The 24175-nt window shown below is 45.6% G+C and overlaps 1 protein-coding gene across 7 annotated transcripts in view; it reads right to left on the bottom strand.

Moving 5' to 3' along the window:
• Positions 1–7658: 7658 nt before the first annotated feature.
• RNF17 (ring finger protein 17) overlaps positions 7659–24175 on the bottom strand; it is a 113595-nt gene continuing 97078 nt past the window's right edge. For 5 of the 7 annotated variants that reach the window (XM_053309429.1, XM_053309432.1, XM_053309433.1 and 2 more), the window contains 5 exons: positions 21260–21419; positions 20526–20661; positions 20148–20337; positions 8829–8925; positions 7659–7836 (listed from right to left, as the gene is read on the bottom strand). In XM_053309429.1, coding sequence (XP_053165404.1) covers positions 8833–8925; positions 20148–20337; positions 20526–20661; positions 21260–21419 — 579 coding nt within the window. In that variant the 3' untranslated portion in view covers positions 7659–7836; positions 8829–8832. The other 2 variants (XM_053309430.1, XM_053309431.1) reach the window with 2 other exon arrangements.

Here is a 24175-nt window from a genome sequence, read left to right as displayed (position 1 = left end):
TACTAGAAAGTCCACTAATTCCACTGGAGCTTCCTTCTGAGTAAATACACAGGAACCAGAACCAGCATTGATCCTAGGCAAGGGTGCGAGTTCTTTCCCCCCAGTTCCAGCCCCTCAGCAAAGCATAGAAGGGGAAAATCCTTCTGAAGGGAGGAACCCCTTTTTGGGGGGGGGGGCTTATTTCTGAGTAAATGTGGATTGGAACCAAGGACCCCATGCAAGGAAGTTCCTAAGTCAGAACCTAAAGGAAATCCAAAAAACTACTCCCACCCAGCACCAAGAGACAATCATTCTAGTGGAGACTTCTCTTGAACATGGAGGTTCTATATCAGAGCCAAACTGCTTGGCCATACTTGATGAAGCCTCCATATTCGCAGGTGGTTTGGCTCTGATGTAGAACCTTCATGGTCAAGGGCGGTATACACAATGATAGTTTGTTGGCACTGGGTGGAAATGGTTTCTGGGATTTCCTTGCTGCACTTCTTGGGAGTTTTCTTGAAGCATGTAGCCGAGCAGGGTGAGAAAGAGGATGCTGGGCTGGAGTACACATGCCTTTCCCAGCAACGTCTTGATAACAGAACCTGCAGTTCTACAGTACATGCACACCTCCAGGAAGTAAACTCCATTAAACTCAGTGGGACTTGCTGCCATATGAGAGAACAGTTAAACATTCCCTGAAAAATGGTGTGGGGGGGGGGAGGGGAGAATAATGGAAAGGTCCTTCTAAAAATGTGAGTGGAAAACAATGTTAAAATCCTGTGAGCTAAACCCACCAGCACACAGATTGCTCTCAAAGAATCTGACGTTAGTCAAAGCATCCCACAGGGCACAAGGTATTTGTTAGTATACTTAAAACAAAAATATTTAACAGAACATCTTCGTCATGGTAGAAGAGCTTCCCTGAAAGACAAGAGAACATCTACGAGCCCAACAGCCCATTGAGAGCATCAGGAGAGGTTTGTCTGCAGTTGCCACCACCTCGTCTGATGGCTACTCAGATGGGCCTGCTGCACCAAAGCTTTAGAATGTGCTCACTGCTGAAATAAGAGCCTCCCCCTCTCTGACAATTTAAAAAAAAAAATTAAAGATGCATCTGTTCACCCAGGCTTTTAATTAAATACTGTTTTAATAGTTAACAGTTTTTACACTGTTTTGTTTTAGAATTTAAAATTTACAAATTAATTTACAAATTTAAAAAGATGAGCAGTGATAGTGGATTCTAAGTTTATTCGTCATTTTGCACCAAATATGAACAAACATCTTTGTTCATTCATAATCTTCTTTGGTGCAAAATGATCAACTTTGAATCCACTCTCATTTCCCACCAAAGAATCTACACTCAAAACACCTCAAACATTGAAAATAACAAAACCCAGTACCCCATGGGCTTGTGGTTTCGGGGGTGGTTGGCACCCTATGTGCACTACACCACAACCTGCTCTGGGCCACCCTAGTGCCCCCCCAAATGGAGTTATGTGGCTGCTGAAATCCAATTATTCCCTATGGGGGGGAAAGCTTAAAGACATGCCAACTTATTTTTTAAAAAACCCACCCCTTTCACAAATTTCTTTGAAATCTGGGTGGTAGCAGGCACCCCTTGAGCACTACCACCCACCCCACTCTTGTCTCCGGAACCCCTTTTTTTGCCCCAAATTGATTTGGAAAATTCAGATATAAATTGAATCTGGGGTGATTCAGGGGGTGCAGATGCAGACCCAAAACAAATCAGGAGTGATTTGGTTCAGATACAAATCTATCTGGGAAAAAATTGATTTGTGCACATCCCTACTTATAACCACTTATGTGTAACATTTAGCTTGGTCAAACAAGCATAAGCCCCTCCTTTCTTCTGAGGCAAGAGCCTAAGTGAGGGATGGAAAGGTGAGGAGATGCAAGTGTTGCTGTGTAGGAACACGCAGTTCCTTATCAAACATGATATTTACTCAATAGTATGGTAGCCAAAAAGAACGCCTCTTCCTTGCAATACCTGGAGCTGCCTTGATAAGCAGGGGAGTACTATTTCTTGTGGCAGTTGTCAAGGCCACCCTCCTTTCTGATCTCATAGTTGGCTTTCCCCCACCACCACTGTCCCTGGTGCAGCACTTTTTCATTCCAACCAAAAAGCATGTTTTGGCCTTCAATTGTGCTGCAGACTAGCCCTTTTACCTAGTTTCATACAACTCAGTGACTGGAAATCAAGGAACCCCTTATCTGTACATATAGAGATGAACCTGTTTAACCTAGTGGTTCCCAACCTGGGTTCCTCCAGCTGTTGGTGAATTACAACTCCCATAATTCCCAGCTACTATTGCAGCTGGGGGTAATGGGAATTGTAGTTCAGCAACTGCTCAACTTGGGGTCCCCAGCTGTTTTTGTACTAATTCCCATAATTCCCAGCCACAATGGCCAATAGCCAGGGATTATGGGAGTTGTAGGCCAACTTCTGCAGGAGGGTCGAAGTTGAGCAGCCCTGATCTGGAAGAACCCAGGTTGGGAACCACTGGTTTAACCAGTTGTACACAAGTAGATGGCAGGTTCTCTATCAATTGTGATGCCAACACAATGCCAAGTTGAAGTACATCTTAAGGAGTTAGGTGCTACTGTGGCTGTGTCATCTATATTGATTCCACTAATCCATTTGGACTAGCTTCAGTCTGTGTGTGGATTGTGGATGCCCAGTATATACTGATGGCACAAATGCACATAAAAACAGGTTGCTCATCTGTAACTTATGATCTGGATGTGATTTGTTACAGTCACAGGAGTGGGTACTGCAATTGCGTGGGACCAGTCAGGCAGAACCGATGCACCCAGCCCCACCCCTTGCACATGGTACATTCCATTGATTTGGGCGGGCTGGCGTTTATCACCTCAGTTCCGCACAATGTACAGTGGAGATACATGAAGCCACAAGGCACAACAACTTCTGTATCTCCTGTGCTTTTTGTCTGGGCTAGGCCACAAAAGTGGCTACCTTGGTCATGATGCACAATCGTGGTCCTTGGGCAGGAATGCCCTTTGTGCTTCTGCATCCAGCATGTCACTGTTGTAGTCTATCCATTTCACTTCCTCCAGACTGGATTTCATCCAATTGACCTGGATGCCCAAGTCCTCAAATAGGTTGAGGACTATTGAGACATGCAAAGCTAACTCGTCGTCTTCTTCCCGCTAAGAGCCAGTCGTCGAGTAATGGAAAGACCATCAGCCCTTGTGACCGAAGGTGAGCTATTACCATGCATTTTGTAAATATACAGGGCACTGCCAGTCCAAACAGAAGCACATTGGACTTATAGATCTGGTTCCCCACTGTGAACCTGAGGTACTTCATGTGGTTTTTTTTGGATCCCTATGTGGAAGTATGTGTTTTGGAGATCCAACATCGCAAACCATTTCTCCCTGTGAAGGAGAGAAAGAATGCTTTGCAATGTCACCATACAGACCTTGCACACATCCACATGAAGGTTCAACAATCGCAGATCCATGATTGGCTGTAGTCCCGTCCTGCTTGAGTACCTGAAAAGAGCAGGAGTAAACCCCTCACTATTGATCCGTCTACTAAAGGGACAATATTGCCCCTTTGTCCAAGAGGATTAGAGTTTCTTCCATCAACAGCGGGGATGTTGGCGTGTATTTGATCCCATTGAATGATGGCAGGGTCTTGAATTCTATTGCTTAGTCCGTCTGTACCATGCGAAGGACCCAGTGATTGGATGTTATGTTGTGCCATGCAAAGGCATGACTTGCCAGCCTGATGTTATTGGCAGCTAAGATAGAATGTCTGTATAGTGTTGATGGTAATGGCTCTTGGACGAGGTGTTTCAGTGGACTGACCTCATGATCAAAGATGTTACTTGCCTGACTCAGTAGTTTTCAGGTGTGGGCCTTGTGCTGTTCTGGCCTTTTGGCTAAAAAGCTTCCTATTGTAGCATTGGTATGGCTTACGGAAGTCTTTCTTGTCAAATTACTTGTAGGAGTACTGTCTCATATTGTACGAGTGATATTTTGAAGAGTAGGACTGAGATTTTTGTATTTCTTTATGGACTCCATGGTCTCACAGCCCCTTCCCATCAAATGGTAGAGTCTCTACTCTAACCTTCATGTCCTGTTGGAGGGCAGTGGACTGCAGCCATGCATGTCTCGGCAGAGTGATTGCTGTTGCCAAGGAGTGGGACTTGGTCTCTGCCAGATGCTTGATGTTGCTCAGTTGCTGCCTGATTAGAAGAGTGACCTTGGCATGTACATCACTGAACTTGGCCAGAAACTCATCTGGTGATAAGTAGGCTTGTTCAGTGTAAGACCTAATCAGGTCAATTTTATATTGAATAAGTGCATAGATAGGTTAGCCATATTGTATCAGATAGGTGCTTGACATGGGTTTGTTTGCTCGACACAGTTTAGGCCTTGATCTTAGCACCCATGAGTAAATTTTCCATGCTGTCAAGAGCAACCCCATCTTGAGCTTTTGTCTAAATTTAGAGAGCATCGGCCTGTCAGCTCGGGCGTACTTCCTCTTTTTTCGGTAACTCATATCGAGAATGCTCCCTCCCAAATGTTCCATCTGGAGCGGGGGGGGGGGCACTCGACCTACACCTGGTTCCTCTTTCATATCTCTCCTAGTCGCATGGCATACCTGGTTCCTCTTTCGGACCTTCCCTAGCCAATGGTGTTAAATGTCAAGAGTTACAAGTTGGGCAAGGGGTCATGGATTGTCAGGACCCCTTCTCTGTCCAATCACTATTGATGCGTTGGTGGGAAAGGTTCAAAGATACTTAAAGACCCTAATCTGGGGATAGAGGGTACAGAGCTCTCTTCCTCAGGGAGGGTGGCTCAGGCACGGCACACAGGAGGAGGAAAGGAGGAAGTTGATCCGATCGATCAATTTGACGGCACCTAACATCTAGCAAAAAGAGGAACAAGCCAAGGTTCCCTTGGGATATAGTATATTGTGACCGCCAGGGTCTGGCTGCTCTGTCAGTGTCTCTAGGCTGTTAGTTTTGTGACTGCTTTGTGTGAGAGAAGTAGTTTTGCTGCATGCTGTATGCTGTGATTCATCTGAATATTGGTAAGAAAAAAAATCTGTTTTGATTAAATATAATCTCTTCACTTCTCCTCGTGTCTTCTTGGGTCTTGGGATTCTTGACAGCCAGTACCATCAAAAAGGGCCCACATCTATTTTTGGAGCCCTCGATTATTCCTGGTTGCAGGGATTTTGGAGGTGTCAAAAATCTCTTAAAAAGTGTATCCCATTGGGAGGGAGTGTTCTTAGCAAAACAGGCTGTATAGTTCTCTATCATCAATGCTAAACAGGAAGCAGAGTGGGGTTTTTTTGCCCCATCACGTCCAATTTATGACCTTCCTTGTCTCCTGCCCATCTTGGAATAAGACACGTAATCAAGAACAAAATATTTGGAGGATGGGTGTTTCACCAAAAAAATCATTGTTGTCCTCCTGGATTCTATATAGGTTTTCTAAATGCTTGGAGATAGAAGCCAAAGTCTGAAGGACTTGCAAGGTGCCACTTGGAGGCCTGAAGATGTCATGGTCAGGATGCAGCCCTAGGCTCTTCATGTCTTAGTTTTGTGCTCTTTCCCCTCTTCAAGAGGGGTTTGGATCCCTTGATGGAGGAGAGGTCTCTCAAGGGCTACTAGTGGGAGAGCTATAGACCACCTCCAGCCTGAAAGGCTGCATGCCTCTGGGTGCCAGTTGCAGGGGAGTAAGAGCAGGAGTGAGGCCATGCCCTCAGCTGCTGCCTGTGAGCTTCCAGTGGCATTGGGGGGGGGGGCGCTGTGTGAAAGAGGATGCTGGACTAGATGGGCCTGTGGCCTGAGCCAGCTGGGCTGTTCTGATGTTCTTAGGACTGATCTGACCCTTAGAAGCTGGAGCGCTTGAATAGCACAGTGGTTAGAGTGGCGAGGATTGAGACCGGCAGTGCCCGAGTTCGAGTCCCCATTCAACCTTTTCTTTATTCTTCTTGATTTCAAATATTTAGACCCCGCCCCTCCAGTATACTACTGCTTGGGGCGGCTCACAGCAATGAAATAGATACTGTCAAGAAGAACAAACAAGAACATTCACCAAATTCAGGAAACCAGTTCAAAGGCAGGTTTAAAACCACAATCACTATTAAGTTCAACCTAAACGTTTTTTTCAAAGCTAAAAAATGGAAATTATCAAAACTAAAAAATAAAGAACCTACCAGATATAACCAAAGAGGAGGCATTAAAAAGCCTCTTTTAAAAGGTGCGTCTTTCGTGGGTTTTTTTCAAAACATTGAGGGAGGGAGTGTGGCAAAGCTCTTCGGGGAGGGCATTCCTAAGCTGAGGGGCCACGACTGAAAAGGCCCTGTCCCTGGTCCCCGCAAAAAAGATCTCTCTTAGTGGCGGGGCCATGAGCGACCAGGGCATGTTTTTTTGGTTGTCTTTGGAGTCCCAGTGTCAAGATTTGTGCCACTTCCAATGCGTCAAGTCAGAAGGAGGCTTGGGCATCTTGAATGGTGTCCCGATTCTCGACACTGTGCCACTTTGAGTTGAGGATTTAGACTGCCCCTCCGCAGTCTTTGACAGACGCCAACGCTCTGCTCGATGTCTATGGCACAGTGCATTTACTGGCAATTTTGGCATTGGCATGTCAGGACGTAGCACATCATCATAGATAGCTGCCCGCAAGCGTGGGGCTCTATTTTTTCTTGTCTGGTGGGAAATAATCAGGCTTTTTTTTAGAAGTAGAAGTATAGTGTTCCTCGCCTAAGCAAAGGAGACAGAGGTCATGGTCGTCCGCTGAGGGAAGTTTTGCATTACAGTGGAGACACAGTTTAAATGTTTTCTTTTTATCCATAGGAAAGGTGAATAAAAGAATAAATTTAGGGATACTCAAGTGCTGTCGTCAGAATTCCGTTCCAAGTTAATGCTGTGTTAATCCGTCATACTATTCGAGGCTATTCCCGAAATACCTGTCCTTTTTTTGTTTTAAAACATTTAGAGTAAGGTTGGAGTCCGGTCCAAGTTAAGAGGTTTAAATCAAACTATTTGTGCTTTCTCTATAGAAGAAAACTTTCCTAACCGTGGAGTTATCTGTCTGAGGTGCTGACACAATGTTGGTCAGAAAGTTGATCTGGGCATCAGCCAGCCCAAATCAACACAATGCACCATGTGCAAGGGTCAGGGCACATCGAGGATCTAGTCAATTCTGCCCAAATGGTCCCACACAGGCGCAATGCCCACTCATATGAGTGCAACGGAACATGATCCATATCTACTAGTGACTCTGGATGTGTACATTCCCATCTGCCATTAAGCAAAAGCCAGCTTCTTCAGTGATTCTGGCTGACCACCATAATACAAATATATACCCATACCAGTTGTACCATCCAAAAGCATGCTTTTACAGCTGAATTCACTGCTCCTGCTCATGTGGGGAGACTCCATGTGTGTAATGCAACTAAGTTTCAAAGACTATCCACATTTTCACTATTTTATTATAAGATTTCCCCAAAGAATGAAATAATTAGTTCCAGTGATACCATGGTTACAGGAAAGGATGTTCCCATTAGAGAACATCATACTGGCAAACTGGCAGGCCCTCCTCCACTTGGTGTATTGTACAGTTCCAACATCACAAAATCTATAGGCTGCAATATATGAATTTCAACCTAAGCAAGATGTTTTCAAAAACAACTATTTATTTAACATATTTCAGTACTTGAACAGGAACAAAACGTAGTCTTGGAACTTCAGTAAGGTGTTCTTATTTTCAGAAAAACTACAGGGACAAAGCCTCCAGCAAATCCAAGTGCAACAAAAACTCTATTTAGGTATTTTTCACACCAAAGTTCTGCATCTGAAACACAAAAGGTGATAAAACTTAGATCCTACAATTTCTTCAACAATGTAACAAAAGGTGTATGATCTTCCACAGTAAACAGCCAAGCTATTCAATCAGCAGCACTACAGATTGTGTGTGTGTGACATATTTTTAATATTTTTCCTTTTGAAGAAACTTCCTGTGCTCTGAAGACCAGCACCTGTTCTTTTCAGACCCAAACTCTCTTTTCCTCTGTTCTTGTCCCCTCTGTTCCTGTCACTTCTACTCAATGTTTTCTTCATTTTCTTTGCTAGCGCTCCTTTATTTTATTAATGCAGTCCCTTCTTCCTCCTCCAGTAGCCTTTTCTGCAAGCAGGACATGATATGAGCCAAAGCATTTTCAGGGCTCAGTGCCAATATCTTTCAATGCCAGGGTTCTGCTCTAAAAGGCATACAATAATAGTACAAAAATGACTGAACATATGCAACTGCCTTTCTGTCATCACTAAGTAATCCAACCCAGCCAATCACTCAGTTCCCAAGTCACAGACTATGACCCCAAGGTATGCTTGAGCCTGGCACCTCTCAATTAGGTACTGCCTAGAAGGTAGCAGAGATAGTGAAGCAAAGCCAGAATGCACAAGCAAAAATAGGATTCTTCCTTTCACTGGTGCAGAGTCCTTGCTGTTTAATCTGCGACCACCATTTGAGCATGAGATATTCTTCTTATCAATCCTCATATTCTCTGTTCCATGGCATGCAAAACTTCTACTGGGTGAGAGGAGCTAATGCAGATACAGAAATCAATTTAGATCAAGGCAATCATATTTTCACTACTTTTCAACACACCAAGGATATAACTGATGATTGCACATTCCACAACTCTGAAAATGCTAAAAACTCCCTCAACTTTATGAAATTCATTTGCCCCAAACAAGCTGAAACACTGCAAGTTTCACAGTAAGAGAACTTTTAATGCTGATACCACACAAAAATATTCAATATTTAAGTTTGATGTATGTACTTACATCATTAAGCCAACTTAGCTAACCCCTTTTCTACTAACTTCAAGTGAACCAGGTGTCCATCTTCATATAAAAACACCGTGTGCTCTGGTGAGTGCGTCTGAAAACAAGATAGAGGCCAGTGTTAGAAGGGCCACCCAACCAATTCAGAATAAATATTAGGATTTCCAAGCTAAATTATTATGGTGCCAATTAGACACACCCAGCATCCCACAGGCCAGTGCGAAGAACAACCTGGCCAGGGAAGAAAGACAGCTTCTTGTCCATCAAAAGCACTCCCAACTCTGACACTTGTCACAGACATGATGGAGAGCAAAAAGCAGCAGCTTACAAAAGAGGCCATCTTTAGGGGCTCAAAGCAACTTAAGATCCTAAGAACCTGTGCAGATCCCAAGTCAGATGCCAGTGTATTGTGGGAGGTTTAAGCAAAGGAGCTCCCTCAGTAAGTGCTTATCATGATGGCGATGAGAGGATTTTGAAGCAAGTGCTACCACCTTCTGCTTCAGGGTATACAGTGGCAGACTGGAATCCAGGAAGTACCGCAAGACAGCAAGGACCATACCTAACTTTCACCATCAACTTATTTTTGTTCCCATTCCTGCACCAAGTACTAAATATTCTTCAGGTGGCCTGATCAATCCTTCAATCTTTGCTTGGAAGCGATCATAGTGACTCCCAGAATCTTGGGAGTCATAGCCTGACTTGCTCAAAGCACTCTGTTCAGCCTCCAGGTGAAAAGCTTCAGCCAAGATGGATCTGGATGTCCAGCTGGACCTTGACTGACGAAGTTATGCACAGGGTGCAGCCCAGAAATTTGGTGAATATTCAGGGGTAAGAAAAGACTGAAGGGGAGTGCCCTATATTGGTAGCCTCCCTCCTTGTAGGTGAAACACAGAAGCCTCCTCTAAGCCAGGTGTATCAGGGCATGCAGGTCCTGCTGCCTACCTGCTTGCTCCCCACACCTCCCTCCACCAGCCTTGTTTGGTGGTGGTGCCGGCAAGGGAAATTAAAAATTTCAGCCCAGTGGGTGCTTACTCATCAGTATTTGCTCTGTTGCTCAGCCTGTCTTCCCTGCTTCATAAGCTTGCAATAAAAAGGGGGAGGGACAGAGCAGAACTCCTTCTCCCCATTTATTTTTCCACTCTCTGTCCCTTCCCATTTAGGAGAGGGAAGGCAGCTTGAACTGGAGGGCTGGCTCTTTCACTATATGGGGCCTTCACCAGCAACACAGTTAATGGTTTGGGCCGTGGATACCGGAGGCACTGCCTGCTCCCAAGGTTGCTGTCCCCTTGGCAAGGTCATCTGAGGGGGCTCTGCTCCGGGTGCTGACAATGAGGGAGGCTTGGTTGTCATGCACACGGGACAGGGCCTTCTCTGTTGCTGCCCCCAGACTCTGGAATGCTCTCCCAGTGGCTATTCGCTCCTCTGTCTCCATCACAGTTTTTAGAAAGTGTGTTAAATCTTGCCATTCACCCAGGCTTTTATATGATTGCGTCTGCTACTGCTGCTTTGTATTTTGTATGGTTATATTGTGCTTGTATTTTAAATTGTTTTAGTCAGACCTATGTTTTTATATTCTAGCTTAATATTGTAATTGTGTAATAATTTTATGGTCTTAATTTTTCTGTGTGGACCACCTTGAGATTCTTTTAATGAAAGGCGGTATGCAAATTTAACAATGAACAATAAAATAAAACCCAGTTGCTGTGCTCCATGGAGGTGGTGGCAGTTCCTGCCCATAAGGTGGGTAATCCCAACTACCCAAACTACTTTTAAAGAAGTTGAGAGGTGATAGAAACCCGCCACCCCACCCGCATACTGTGGCAAGACTGCCAGAAGAAGTGACTGCAACAGGGAGGGGAATTTGAAAATCAAGAGATGCAAGTTTAGGATGGTATGTTAAATGTAAAATAAATATGTTAAATAAATAAAAATAAATAAGCCATACTGCAGGCCAGGGACCTGACCCTATCAATGCCCCTGGTCAAAACAGGCCAGAATATAATGAGGCTATACTGGTGATTAATAGCTTCAAAAACAAGTGCTGGATTCCTTTAGAGAGCATTAAAAAAGGTTAATTATCAAAATGAGGGGAGGCTGTAAGTCTAAGCCAAGCCCTGTGAGTCCAGGTTCCCACCAATTTTTAGAAGTACATAGCAACACACTCAAAGCAAAGGCAGTTTCTTTTCTTCTCTAAAACTGCTCTGGGACCTGGGAAAGGAGCATTGGTTCACTTATCGTGAAGGCTTCTTTTTGCTGCTGGAGCCGAGGACATCTCTGATTGGGTTATCTTTCCCTCATGCTCCCAGACAGGACTAATTGAAACATATTAAAAGCCTTAAGAGCCCAGGATGGAAAACCACACCCAGTTCTTTTAGGATGAATGTGCAAGTAACACAGAATGTAATAACTACAGAACAGTTAATGGAGTAACACAGAATACAGAAAAATGTCACAAAGTTTTTGCATCATGGTATGCTTAGGTTTCCCATGGAGTAGGCCAGGACACCGCCTGGGAAGGCCGAGATGTCCTTGGCTCCAGTAGCAAGAAGTAGCCTTCACAGTAAGTGAACCAATGCTCATTTCAATTCTGCCTGGAGCCGAGAACATCTCTGACTGGGACATACCACAGCTCTGGCCATAACACTCTCTGGGAGGGAGTGACCTTGCCTACTCCAGGGAAGAACCTGTTGAAGCACTCTGCGACCGAATGCTGGGAGAAAGGACACAAATTGATCTTGTAGTGCCCTGTAAATGTCAATGGCGCCTCGCAAGTAGTCGCACTGCAAATTTCCTACACAGATGCGTTTGTTGCAAAAGCGGCAGACATTGCCGCAGCTCTTGTAGAGTGTGTCAGCATGTGCGTAAATGTAAGGACTCATACACCAAAGATATGCATGCACGTATGCATCTGGCAATAGTAGAAGCAGCAGCCTGATTGCCCATGAAAGCTGGAAGAAAACTCACAAACAATGCTTCCATATGCTTAAAGTCCTCTGTACATTTTAAGCACATCTTGAGACATCTTCGTACATCCAATTTGTGCCACTCTCATTCCTTTGCATGTACAGGTCTAGGGCAGAAAGATGGTAAGATGACATCCTGCAAGTGATATGTCGAAGTCACTTTAGGCCTGATGAAGGGTCTGGTATGAGACCTACCGAGTCAGCCGAAAATACGCAGAGATTCTTGTGGGCGGACAAGGCGTGCAGTTCTGAGATCCTATGCGAAGAAGTTACCGCTATTAAGAAAACAGTCTTGTAGGATAAGAATCTTAATGGTATGGATCTTATTGGTTCAAAAGGTGGTCCCTGTAGTGCTCGTAGTACAGTGTGTAGGTCCCAAGATGGAAACCGATGTACCACCATGGGCAAGAGTAAGGTTGCTCCTCGCAGAAACTTTTTAATATTAGAGTGATTTAACATACTGTCTCTTGAAATCTACAAGTTTCTCACCTGTCACATTGGTTCTTCTAGTGGTCATCTGTACTTCTACACATATGGGCTATGCGCCTGCTCAGAGACCTCGTCGGAATCTAACAAGTTCGATTTCTCCTGCTTTGGGCAGGAGCCCTGCCCCCAGCCACTATATGCAGCTGTGCCACTCCTCATCCCCTCAATCACAGAGTCCAGCTTAAGCAAACTCTGCAGGGAGGATGGGAGGGCATGTAGAAATTTAGATGACCACTAGAAGAACCAACGTTACAGGAGAGTAACCTGTACTTCTTCGACGTGGTCTCTGTCTTCTACACATATGGGCGCATAACAAGCAAGCATCCAAGGAGGAGGGAAGAAAACAGAGGCAACATGTAAACAGCAAGAAAGAATTTATTTCAGGACAAGCGAATTCAACTGAAAATAGATTGCAAGACACTCCTACCAAATGCAGCATCATTACGTGCTAACATCAGTAGCATAATGCTGAATGAATTAATGAATGGGACGAAGCCCAAGTAGCTGCCTGACAGATAGTGTCCAACGGGACCGCACAATCAAAGGCCACAGAGGCTGCAATGGACCTCACAGAGTGTGCCTTCACAGTAACAGGCAACTGCTTATGGGCCAATTGATAATAAAGTTCAACAGTGGAGCCTATCCACCTGGACAGAGATTGGGCCGAGACTTGGAGCCCTTTACGTGGCCCATCATATAGAGCAAACAAAGAAGATTACTTCCTTCACTCAGCAGATCTCTGAGCGTAGAAGGACAAGGCCCTTTGAACATCTAAACAGGGAAGTCGTTTCTCCGCATCTGATGAAGGATTGGGTAAGAGCACAGGTAAAGTGAGTGGGAACGAGCGGTGAAACATGGACACTACTTTTGGTAGGAACCTGACATCCGTCCTGAGTACAACCTTGTCTTTATGGAACTGCAGGTATGGTTGGTCGGCCCTCAGAGCACTCAACTCACTTACCCTCCTGGCAGAGGTAATGGCCACTAAAAAGGCAACCTTCCAGGTCAAGAGACATGGGTCAATAGAAGCCAAAGGCTCAAAGGGTGGCTGTAAAAGACCAGCCAACACTACGGACAACTCTCAGGCTGGCAACATGACTGGATTGTCCAGGAACATGTGTCAAATCCTTCAGAAAACTTTTAACCACCGGAACTTTAAACCAAGAAGTCTAGTCCGATAGGGAAGGAGCCACAATGGCCACCAAATACACCTTACGGGATGAAAGTTTTAAACCAGACTCCTTAAGGGACAAGAGATAATTACAAATATCCTGTACAGAAGGATTAAAGGCATCAAACCGATGTAGAGCAGCAAAGGACATGAAATGAGTCAATTTATGATCATAGGACTTCTGCATGGACTGCTTCCGAGCAGCCACCAACACCTCCAATGGGAAGTCGGCAGGACTGGCCATGCAGCCAAGTGGAGGGACTGAACATCCGGGTGCAGCACTCATCCCTGGAACAACAGGTCCGGCAGGACAGGTAGATGCTTGCAGTCCAATGCCAAGCACTTCAGGGTCGGGAACCAAGGCCTCCTGGGTCACCACAGGACTATAAGGATCGCCCTGGCCCGATCCACCCTCAGTTTGCACAAAGCCCTCAGAATGAGAGGAAATGGAGAGACACATATAGAAGAGGCCCTGTCCAAGATAGGACGAAGGCATCCCCCAGAGAACCCTCGCCCTCTCCTCCCCTGGAGCAATAGAGGGCACATTGAGCATTGTCCTGTGAGGCAAACAGGTCCAGAGTTGGAACCCCCCAATTCACAAATATGTCCCGCAGAACACCCTGATGCAGCTCCCACTCAGAGACCACAGTCATCCTGCTCAGAGTGTCCGCCTGAACGTTTAGGACACCTCAGATATGGACCACTTGAGGTGATACCCCTTGTGCCAGGCACCAATGCCACAGCTCCAGCACCAGAGATAGAAGGCTTCTCGAGGATGTGCCGCCCTGGTGATTGATGCAAGCCTTTGCTATCGTGTTGTCTGTCTGTATCAGCACTGAACGATCCCCCAGCAGGGGCAGGAAGCCTTTGAGGGCACTGAAAACAGCCAACAGCTCCAGATAATTGATGTGCTGAGTCTACTCTGTGGGGAACCAATGTCCACTCAGACAAAGTCCATCCAAGTGGGCCCCCCAGCCAAGCTCAGACACGTCCGTCGTTAAAACCCAACTGGATGGAAGTACCTGGAAAGGAGTGCCCACACTCAGGTGCTGAAGGTCAGTCCACCACTGTGCCGACGCCCAAACCCAAAGAGGGGGCGAGCGCTGTAGATGACCTGGATCCCAAAGGGGATCGAACACATCCAAAAACCACCACTGAATGACACACACCCGAAGAGGCGCTTGAGGTAGCAAGTATGTAGTTGACGCCATGTGGCCCAAAAGGCATTGTATGGAACGCATGGTCCGTGGGCCCCCGGCCAGGAAAGCGGCAGCTAGTCTCTGGATTGTCACTATGTGGCCCACTGGGAGGAAGACCTTCTCCAAGGTTGTGTTGAATATCAGCCCAATGAACAGAATTCTCTGGGTGGGTTCCAGTTGAGATTTTTTGAAGTGTATATGTGGAAACCCAGCTCCTCCAATGTATCAATCACAATCCCAAGGGCATCCAGAACTGTCCGTCTGGTGCTCGCCACGACCAGCCAATCGTCCAGAAATGGCAGCACCTGTATACCTCGCTCCAGCAGGAATGCCACCACTGGGGCCAAGCACTTCGTAAAGACCCTTGGTGCGGTGGTGAGGCCAAAGGGCAAGGTCTTGAATTGATAGGGGATTCCCTCTACCTGGAACCTCAGGAAGCGCCAATGTTGTAGGTGGATTGAAACATGATAGTATGCATCCTTGAGGTCCAGTGCGACCATCTACATGTTTTTGTCCAGAATGGTCATAATTGTCGGTACCAAGAGCATTCGAAACCGTTTGTATGCCAAGTGCTTATTTAGAGCCCTCGGGTCCAATATAGGGTGGTGACTACCGTCTGGCTTTGGCACAAGAAAGTACCAGGAGTATAACCCGGGACTGTCGGGGTTGGTGACTCTCTCGATCGCATCCTTTTCCAGGAGAGCGGCAACCTCTAGATCGAACTCCAGGGTGCAGGGAGTCACCACAATCCCGGATATAGGACGTAACCCGCAAAACTCTAGGGCGTAGCCCAAATGGATAACTGTAAGGACCCACTGGTCCATAATCACTTTGTCCTAACTTGCCAGGCAAGTCCCAAAGTGTCCCGAGTCATTGTTTCTTTTGGGGAACACTCGGGCACTGTTTCTGGAAAGCTGGCTTATTGGGCTGGCCTCCCAACTTGTATCTGAGTGGCAATTTGTTGCCCCGAAAGGACCGTTCTGAAGGCGATTTATGTTGGGCCAGGGCCCTCTGCACCTAATGAGGTGACCACCGAGTCAGTTTTCTGCAGTTTCGAAGTTGGCGAAGCGTATGACATCGAACGTGCAGTGCTCCTCAACTTCTGGAGCGTGTCATCAGTTTGTTCAGAGAAGAGGCTAGAGCCCTCAAAGGGCAGGTCCTCCACCCTGGAACAGGCCTCTTAGTGCTGATCAGATGATCGAAGCCAAGCGTGGCATCTGAGCACCCTGGATGTGGCCATCACTTTAGCAGCACACTCTGCTGAATGTTGGGCAGAATAAAGTTCCTGCTTAGACACTTGAATAGTTTCCTTGAAAAAAGCCTTTGCACAATCCCTCTTGGCCTGCAGGAGATCCAAGAAAGGGCCCACTTTTTCCCACAAAAAGTGGTTATATTGGGTGTTACAGGCCTGATAATTGGCCACAAGCAAGTGTACGTGTAACTGCAGCTGAATAAAGTCTTCTCCCAAAGAAGTCTAATTTTTTGCCTTCTTTATTGCTCGGTTTCGACTGGCAGATGCTGACCAGCCGGCAGTTGTCTATATAATTTAAGCTTCTTCTTCTTGACCTTCGACACCAATCTCGACGTGTTTGGGGAGGCCTTCGATACCATAGGGGGCTGATATGAAGGGAGCTTCTCCGAGTGTGCCCTTACACTCGAATCCATCAAAGGCTGAGCATTCAAGGGTGTCGATACAGGTACCGGGGTCTGATCTTTGTTCTCCATGGTAGCAGATGCCGCATGGTCCGTCGGAACTCACTGCCCCGACTGAGATTGCAGCCCATCATCCACCGCTGGAGAGAGTCCAGGATGTATTGAGGTATGGAGAGTGTGATGTCGGTCTTTTTGGCTATAGGATTCCGAAACTTTAGTAGGAACCACTGCAGTGCCCTCAAGTGAAACCTGGCCCAAGGTACAGAGTCTAAGGTGCCCACCATTAAGCAGAGGAGTCTTGCTAACAGCAGTAATTTGGCTTCCCGAGCCCAAATTACCTCTGCTACCTCCTCTTGAAGAACCTGCAGTCGCTCTTCTGGTAAGAAGAGTTTGTCCTTGCGAGAGTCTATTAGTAAACCTAGGTGTAAGATTTTGTAGGTCTGTGTCAGGTGGCTCTTTTCTCTGTTTACGAGGAAGCCATGCTGAGCTAGCGCTTACAGAGTTAGCTGAAGGTCCCCTGATGCTACTAGCATGGACGGAGATCTCAAATGTAGGTCTAAGTAAGAAAAAATGCGAACTCCCTGCAGTCTCAGGTGAGCGATCAAAGAAGCCAGCACCTTGGCACATATTCTGCAGGCACCGGGGGCTGGAGCCCCAATGTACTGATGGCCCTGCTCACCAGACCAGTGGATCCAGCCCTGGGTCCCCAGGTGGAGTTTCCACAGGTATGACAGGTACATTAGAGTCATTTGGAATATCTACAGGATAGAAGAACTTGACTCGCCTGCATTTTGTCTTACAGGCATTGGCATATTAGGTGTAGGGTTAGGGGATTCCCTTCCAGATCCCTCTGAGGAAGGTATCCCCACCCCTGTATCAGCTTCCCCTTGATTAGTGGAACGATGGTGCCTTGTTTCCCTGGTGTGCTTCCTTTTTCTTTTGGCTTTTCTAGGGGAATGGCTTTCAGAGTCCTCAGTTGAGGATGATGGAGAATGCCCCCTGCCCCTCTTTTTGCCTCTCCTTTCCCTCTGCATTACACCTTTTAAGGATAGAGCTAGAGTGTTCTTAATCCAATTTTGCCACGTAGTGGGCATTTCCTGGGGCAAATTTATCACTGTCATATTAATAGGGGCCATCGGCGGGGTATTTATGCTAGCCACGACAAGGAGGGATCTCACTGGTGCCGATGTACCATCTCTCTGTGAGGCTGCCGCAGCATCTCTCCTGTGCCCTGTTCTGGCTCCCTGGCAGTCCATGGCCAGAAAAGCTGGAGTCAGGGAGGCACAGCTGTGATGAGCAGTGGCTTCCGACCTTCGCGCCAAAGCTGTTGGCGTCCAGAGCGGTAATGGTACACGTCTGCTGCTGCTGGGAGCTCGGCCGACATGGGAGCAAGGCATCTGCCTAGCCCGTGTGGCTGGCTCTGAGCCTTCTTAAGCTCTGGTGGAGCTCCAATTAATCTGGGCTGTTTCGGAAGGATCCAGTCCGGTCCGGTGTCCTTCCGTGCAGCTCGGGAGGGACCCGTTCCAGCGCCCTCCATTTCAGTTAAATCGTGCACCACGACTGTTGAGGGCAGCAGCATGCAAAAGAGCCTGGGGCTCTAGTTGCAAAAGGAAAGCTCGCTCTGCTTCCTCCTCTCGGTAAGATAATGTTGGAGATGAACTTCCAGTGCATCGACCTTTTGCACCAACTGTCCTAATGACCACTAGGGGCATTGGGAGTAGAGACAGTGAGTAAGGGTCTCCCTATCTGTCCCTACTCTATGACCCCTGAACTGACTCTGCAGCACTTCCTTTGCTGAGTCACAATCCTTCCTTTCCTCCTAGAGAGCAGATGGAAACATATCTCTCTCCTTACCTATCCAATATGTAGTCCTTTAGATTAGATATAGGTCTTTCCTATCTAAGTGTATTTAACCAATAAATGTTTAGTGTTTAGTCATACAAGGATCTCCATGTGTTTTCTCTAAATAGCTGCAATATCCAAACCATCCTCTGCTACCTACTCTGTAACTGGAGTGTGTGCTCATTCCTTAGTGGTCTGCTGTTTTACCTATTGTGGGTAAAAATCAACAACCTCTAACAGATAATATGCCTGATAGTCTGTCGGCGCTCAATAGGCATACAGGGAGGAGAGAAGCGAAAGTAAAAACAAAGTAAGGTGTTTGGTTTTTTAAAGGAGAGACGGTAGTAGAATAAGAAACCCAAGAAAGGCCAATAAACGAATAGGGAACAAGAAAACAATTGTAAGAGAAGAATTAAGAGCATTCAAAAAGCAGCTATGGAGATCTGACTAGGAACGCAGCAGGACTAAAAGAACTGGGTGTGGTTATCTGTCCCAGGCTCCTAAGGCTTGTAGTATGTTTCAAATAGTCCTGCCTGGGAGCACGCGGGAAGGATAACCCAACCAGAGATGTCCTTGGCTCCAGGCAGCAGATAACCTGTTATCTCAGTAGGGTGCTGCTCTCCTTTCAACTGCTGAGCAGCATGCCTAATGTGTGTCTGCAGGCATGGAATGAAGCATCTCCTCTCTCTGGGTGAGGAGGAAATGGTGAAGCTGGTCTGCGAGACCAACATGAAGAATGGTGTGTTTGTCCCCTCTTTGCCTTCACTCCATTCCTGGGACTTGAGCAGCTTGGTTGCTACAAGCTTGGTTGCTACAAACTGCTTAATCTGTTATTTACCCAAATAGAAGAGGACTCTGAATTTAAGACGACCCCCTGCTTTCAAAGAACCTTTGAAAGAACTTTGGAAAAAAACCTAGCCTTGTATTTAGGTAAATACAGTAGGCACAGGGTCTCCAGCAATAGAGTAAACCCCAATGGTGTTTGGGGCTTGAAGCCCTCACGCCACCTGCTCCCTCTGTTTTTCCAACCCTGCATCGTGACCCACTCTCTTCATTATTCACCAAGGCAGGTGCCTAGAGAGCAGCTAGCATTTGCTGGTCTTACATGTGTGCCACCATTTGAGCCCTCAATCCAAGGGATTAGTACTTATCCCCTCCCTGTCTTGGAGAGGAGTCAGATCTGTGAAGGACAGAGTAGAAGCCTTGCCTGTTCAGCCAGTCATTGCTCTTTGCCCTGCTAACTTCCTACTTGGCTGGCCAGAGCTCTCTTTCAGTTTGTGCAGGAGGAGGCCTGGAGTGAATCCCATGTAGCGGTGCTCTTGCCAAGGAACAAAAGCGGGCTCCTTTGCAAGGGTGCATTTTCCCTGGAGACAAATGTGCTGCTTGTGTTTGACATGGTTTATCTTTTTATTTTTCTTGTTTCCATCCCACCATGACCAGCCACTCAAGGGAGAAAGAGAGGGAGAAAGGCAGAAGGGCTGTGTCCAGAAGATCTAGCAAAAAGCAACAGAGCACCATTGCTGTGTCTTGGAGCAAAGGAGGATGGGGGTCCCCTTAGGGGATGGAGCCAATCCGGGAAGAGCACCTGCATGCTTGCATGAAGAAGGTTCCAAGTTCCCTCCATGGCATCTCCAAGATAGGGCTGAGAGAGATTCCTGCCTGCAACCTTGGAGAAGCCATTGCCAGTCTGTGCAGACAATACTGAGCTAGATGGATCAATGGTTCGACTCTGTTTATAGCAGCTTCCTACAAGATTGACATCAACCTGTCCTTTGATGTGTGAGAGGAGCAACCCATCCAAGGATACCCACCTCCACTGTAGGAGAAGTTAAAGATCATTCAAGACAGGAAAACCTAAAAATAAGGTATCAAGGAGTTAAAGCTGCTGTTCAAATTGTTCTGGCCCTTTAATTTCTGAATCTCATCTAATGCTAGTTAAGGTTGTTATATATGGGAGAAGCAAATATACAAGTAGGGTGGAATAAAATGTTAAAGAAAAGCATACCAGTGAAGAAGCATAGAGTTGTTTCACTGAAAGGTACTCCCTCATGGCCCACAACGATTCAGTGCTCCATTCAGGACAATAAGGAATTCTTTTGGTTTCTGAATTGTATGAAGCTGGTTTAAATCCAGCCAGCAAAACTTTGAATGCTTGAGCTGGGTATCGCATAAGGTAAGGAGGAATCTGACGTAATCTGAGACAAGATTGAAAATGGATGAATGAAGACATATAGAGTGATAGTTCACAAGTAACTTGTTAACTGTAACTAAAAAGATTACAAGAATACAAGCAATAATAAAGTACAGACCAACTTCTATGGTTGCTGTGTTTAGCCAGTTTAGCAGTACTTGAGAAAAACACACACCCAATTTATAGATTTACCTGCTTGTGCTCAACCTTTCTGATGCTCCATAGTCAACAAACTCAACTATAACTGAAAGAGGATTGAACTCCTTAATATAGAGGAGCTTTCCTCGATACCACAAGCCATCACTGTACTCGGCAAGACAAGGCATGTCTACAAGAGAACAAGGAGAATATTTAATTCAACATTTAAACTCTATACTATGTTGCTGACCATCTAGTAAAGCAGGATGCTTTAGTTACGCATCACACACTGTTCTTCTAATTAATCAGACAAGGTGGACCATTGCTTTCACACCATATATGCTACGGGTGAGCAAATGCAAATGTTTGAATGGTTATTTTATTTAATTGGTTTAGGTACATTAAATACTAGGGATCTGGTTAACACACACACACCCCAATCCAACATGTTTTACTGAAAATTCTTTACAAGTCTGATAGATCCAAATATTTATTATTAAATGCTTTTGGAATGGAGTTGCTTCAACTTGAGTTATCATAATCAAGGATTACTTCACTGTATGAACTGCAGCAGAAATTTAAGAGGGTTCTACACACAGATTTTGTCTCCCCAAATACCAATGAACTGCTTTTCAGATTGTTTCCTCCTACTGGGCTCTGAATGCAAGTAAGAGACCAAGCAAGGTTCTACTCCAAAACAGTATTACCCTTTTTGATTTCAGTTATATAATTTACACTTACACCATTCTGTAAATGTTTATTAACTTAGTTTCTAAGAAACAAAATACCTTTTCGGAAATCTGTTAGAGGAGGATAAGACTGTATGCTATCATTACACAGTTGCAAGGCCTGATCCAGATTTTCAGATTCTGAGTTCCAGTTGCTTCCGCTGTCCTTGATACCATCAAGCTGCTCACAATTGTCTCGCTGATCAATTACAAGGTACACCTGGGACCAAAATAAAAAATAAATAAATGTAGAATTGGTACTTACCGTGAAGGCTGCTTATTAGTGGCGAGATGGAGGGCATCCAGTGGGTCAACTCCTCCTACTATCTCCAGAAGGCAGGACCTATGCAAGTTATCCAAGGCTTTAGGAGCCAGGGGACAGAACCCCACCCAGGTTTTTTTGTGGGGGCGGGGGTTTGCACAGCTGTGATGGTGTCCCCAAACTTTGGAGATAGTGGTAGTGACATCAAGGAAAGGAAGAATAACAGAAAGACAGATTATAGGAACAACCAGGCCGAAGAGCCTAAGAAAAGAAAGGTGGTGGAATGAGCCGTGAGCTCCTGGGATCTAGGAAGACATTGTGTGCCATATGCTAAGTGGATAAAAGCCTTGATCCATCATGCAATGGTAGCTGAGGAAACCTTTGGATCCACTGAGAATGGTAAGAAAAGAAACAAATAAGGCTTCTGCCTTGCGGAGGCTCAGTCCTTTTAATGTAGGTGACAAAGGAATCTACAAACATCTAACTTGTGCCAGTCCCACTCTCTAGGTGAGGGCAAAAATAAAAATAAAAAATGGTAGCATGATGTTTTGAGAGATACGAGAGGAGATATGATAGAGACTGATTGTATCAGACTGAATCCAGTCAACTACAGGCCAGTTAGCTTAACTTCTGTGCCTAGTAAATTGATGAAAAGCATACTTTGAAATGATGAAATTGTTAAACATATAGAAGAACGGGCCTTGCTGAAGGAGAACTGGCATGGTTTCTACAAGGGCAAACCTTGCCTTGCTAATCTTTTGCAGTTCTTTGAGTGTCAACAGGCACCTGGATAAAGGTGATCCGGTTGACATAGTATACTTGGACTTCCAAAAAGCTTTTGACAAAGTTCCCCACCAAAAGCTTTTGAATAAACTTAGCAATCGTGGGATAAGGGGACAGGTTCACGCGTGGACTGGTAACTGGTTGAAGGACAGAAAACAGAGGGTAGGAATAAATGAAGAGATTTCATAATGGAGGAAAGTAAGAAGTGGGGTCCCCCGGGGACCTGCATTAGGATCAGTGCTCTTTTAACTTGTTCATAATTTATCTAGAAGTTGGGGTAAGCAGCAAAGTGGCCAAATTTGCAGATGACACTAAACTATTTAGGGTAGTGAAATCCACAGTAGATTGTGAGGAGCTCCAAAAGGATCTCTCCAAACTGGGTGAATGGGTGACAAAATGGCAAACACAGTTCAGTGTTAGCAAGTGTAAAGTGCTATTGGTGTCAAGTTCTATGGTGTACGCTTCATGCATGGTGAGGAAGACCCATCTGTCTGAGCATGAGACCTCCCGAGTGTGAATGGCGGCTTGAATCCCTCCTCCTATTTGTATTGGTGGAGTGTCAGGAGCTCCCCAGGACTGAGAGGGCCGAGAGGAAGCAAGAGCTGACTGGTTTGTTGATCTGGGCTGGAAGCGCTTCTTGTTCCAGAAGGAATGCTGGCCCCATATGTCTTTCTCTTTGAATCTGCAGTTCTGGCAAAAAGGGCATGAGGAAAAGGACCATCTCTTAGGTGGTCTGTGGTGTTCTCTCTCAGGGGCTGAAAGAAGAGCCTGTCTCTTATTCCAAGTTGTCCTTAAGTGTGTCATCTCCAAACACCTTAGTCCCCTGGAAGGGGGTGGAGGTAAGATTAGCACAGGAGGTGGTATCTACTGCCCAGTGTTTAAGCCAAAAGTCATGTATGGGCACAACATCTCCATTGCTTCTCCACTGGTGCCCCGAGGCTTTGGAACACGCTCCCTGCTGAAATAAGAGCCTCTCCATCTCTTACAATGTTTAAAAAGGCAGTCAAGACACATTTGTTCACCCAGGCTTTTAATTAGATACTGTTTTAATAGTATGATGGTTTTTAATAGTTTTAAATTTTAATTGTTGTAATGTTTTAACCTTTTTGTTTTTATTGTATTATTGTAAACCATCCAGAGACTTGCATTTTGGGCAGTATATGAATATGTTAAATAAATAATAAACAAACTAAATTGGGAAGCCATGAAAACCATAGCAACTTACATAGGCAGCTGCCATATACCGAATCAGACCTGTGGTCTATCTAGCTCAGTATTGTCTACACAGACTGGTAGCAGCTTCTCCAAGGTTGCAAGCAGGAATCTCTCTCAGCCCAATCTTGGAGATGCCAGAGAGGGAACTTGGAACCTAGATGCTTCCCAGACCGGCTCCATCCCCTAAGGGGAATATCTCACAATGCTCACATGTAGTCTCTCATTCATATGCAACCAGGGCAGACCCTGCTTAGCTAAGGGGACAAGTCATGCCTGCTACCATAAGACCAGCTCTCCTCTTCCTTAAGAGGAAATTTCTGCAGACGCGCATAAAATTTGTGTCTGCAGAAAAAACAGCTGCCTTTTGAATCTTTAGCGTTGTTTTCGAAGCCTGTCTGGAGCTGCTTCTCAGCCCACAGTATAATGGCTCTGGGGAAAAACAGATGAAGCAGAAGAGGTTCAAATGGTTAAGGCAGTAACCTAATGTGCTTTCTTGAGGGCAGTTTCTTTTTTTATCTGACTATTTTTTTTCTTTTCTTTTTCTATCTGACTTTAAAAAAAAATCTTTTAGGGAGTTATCACCATGCTTTGGAAAGATGGCACCACTGAGCAAGGCCACAACTGGAGCATCTGTCATGGGAGGCTTAAGCTGTTCCATAGTGGACTGGTAAGGTAAAGTCTGCCATCAAGTCGATTTCTACTCCTGGCGCACACAG

The sequence above is a fragment of the Hemicordylus capensis genome, chromosome 3 (genome assembly GCF_027244095.1).
Source record: "Hemicordylus capensis ecotype Gifberg chromosome 3, rHemCap1.1.pri, whole genome shotgun sequence".
NCBI classification, from domain to species: domain Eukaryota; kingdom Metazoa; phylum Chordata; class Lepidosauria; order Squamata; family Cordylidae; genus Hemicordylus; species Hemicordylus capensis.
The sequence above is the reverse complement of the archived record's forward strand: the minus strand, read 5'-3'. Positions and strand labels throughout refer to the sequence as shown.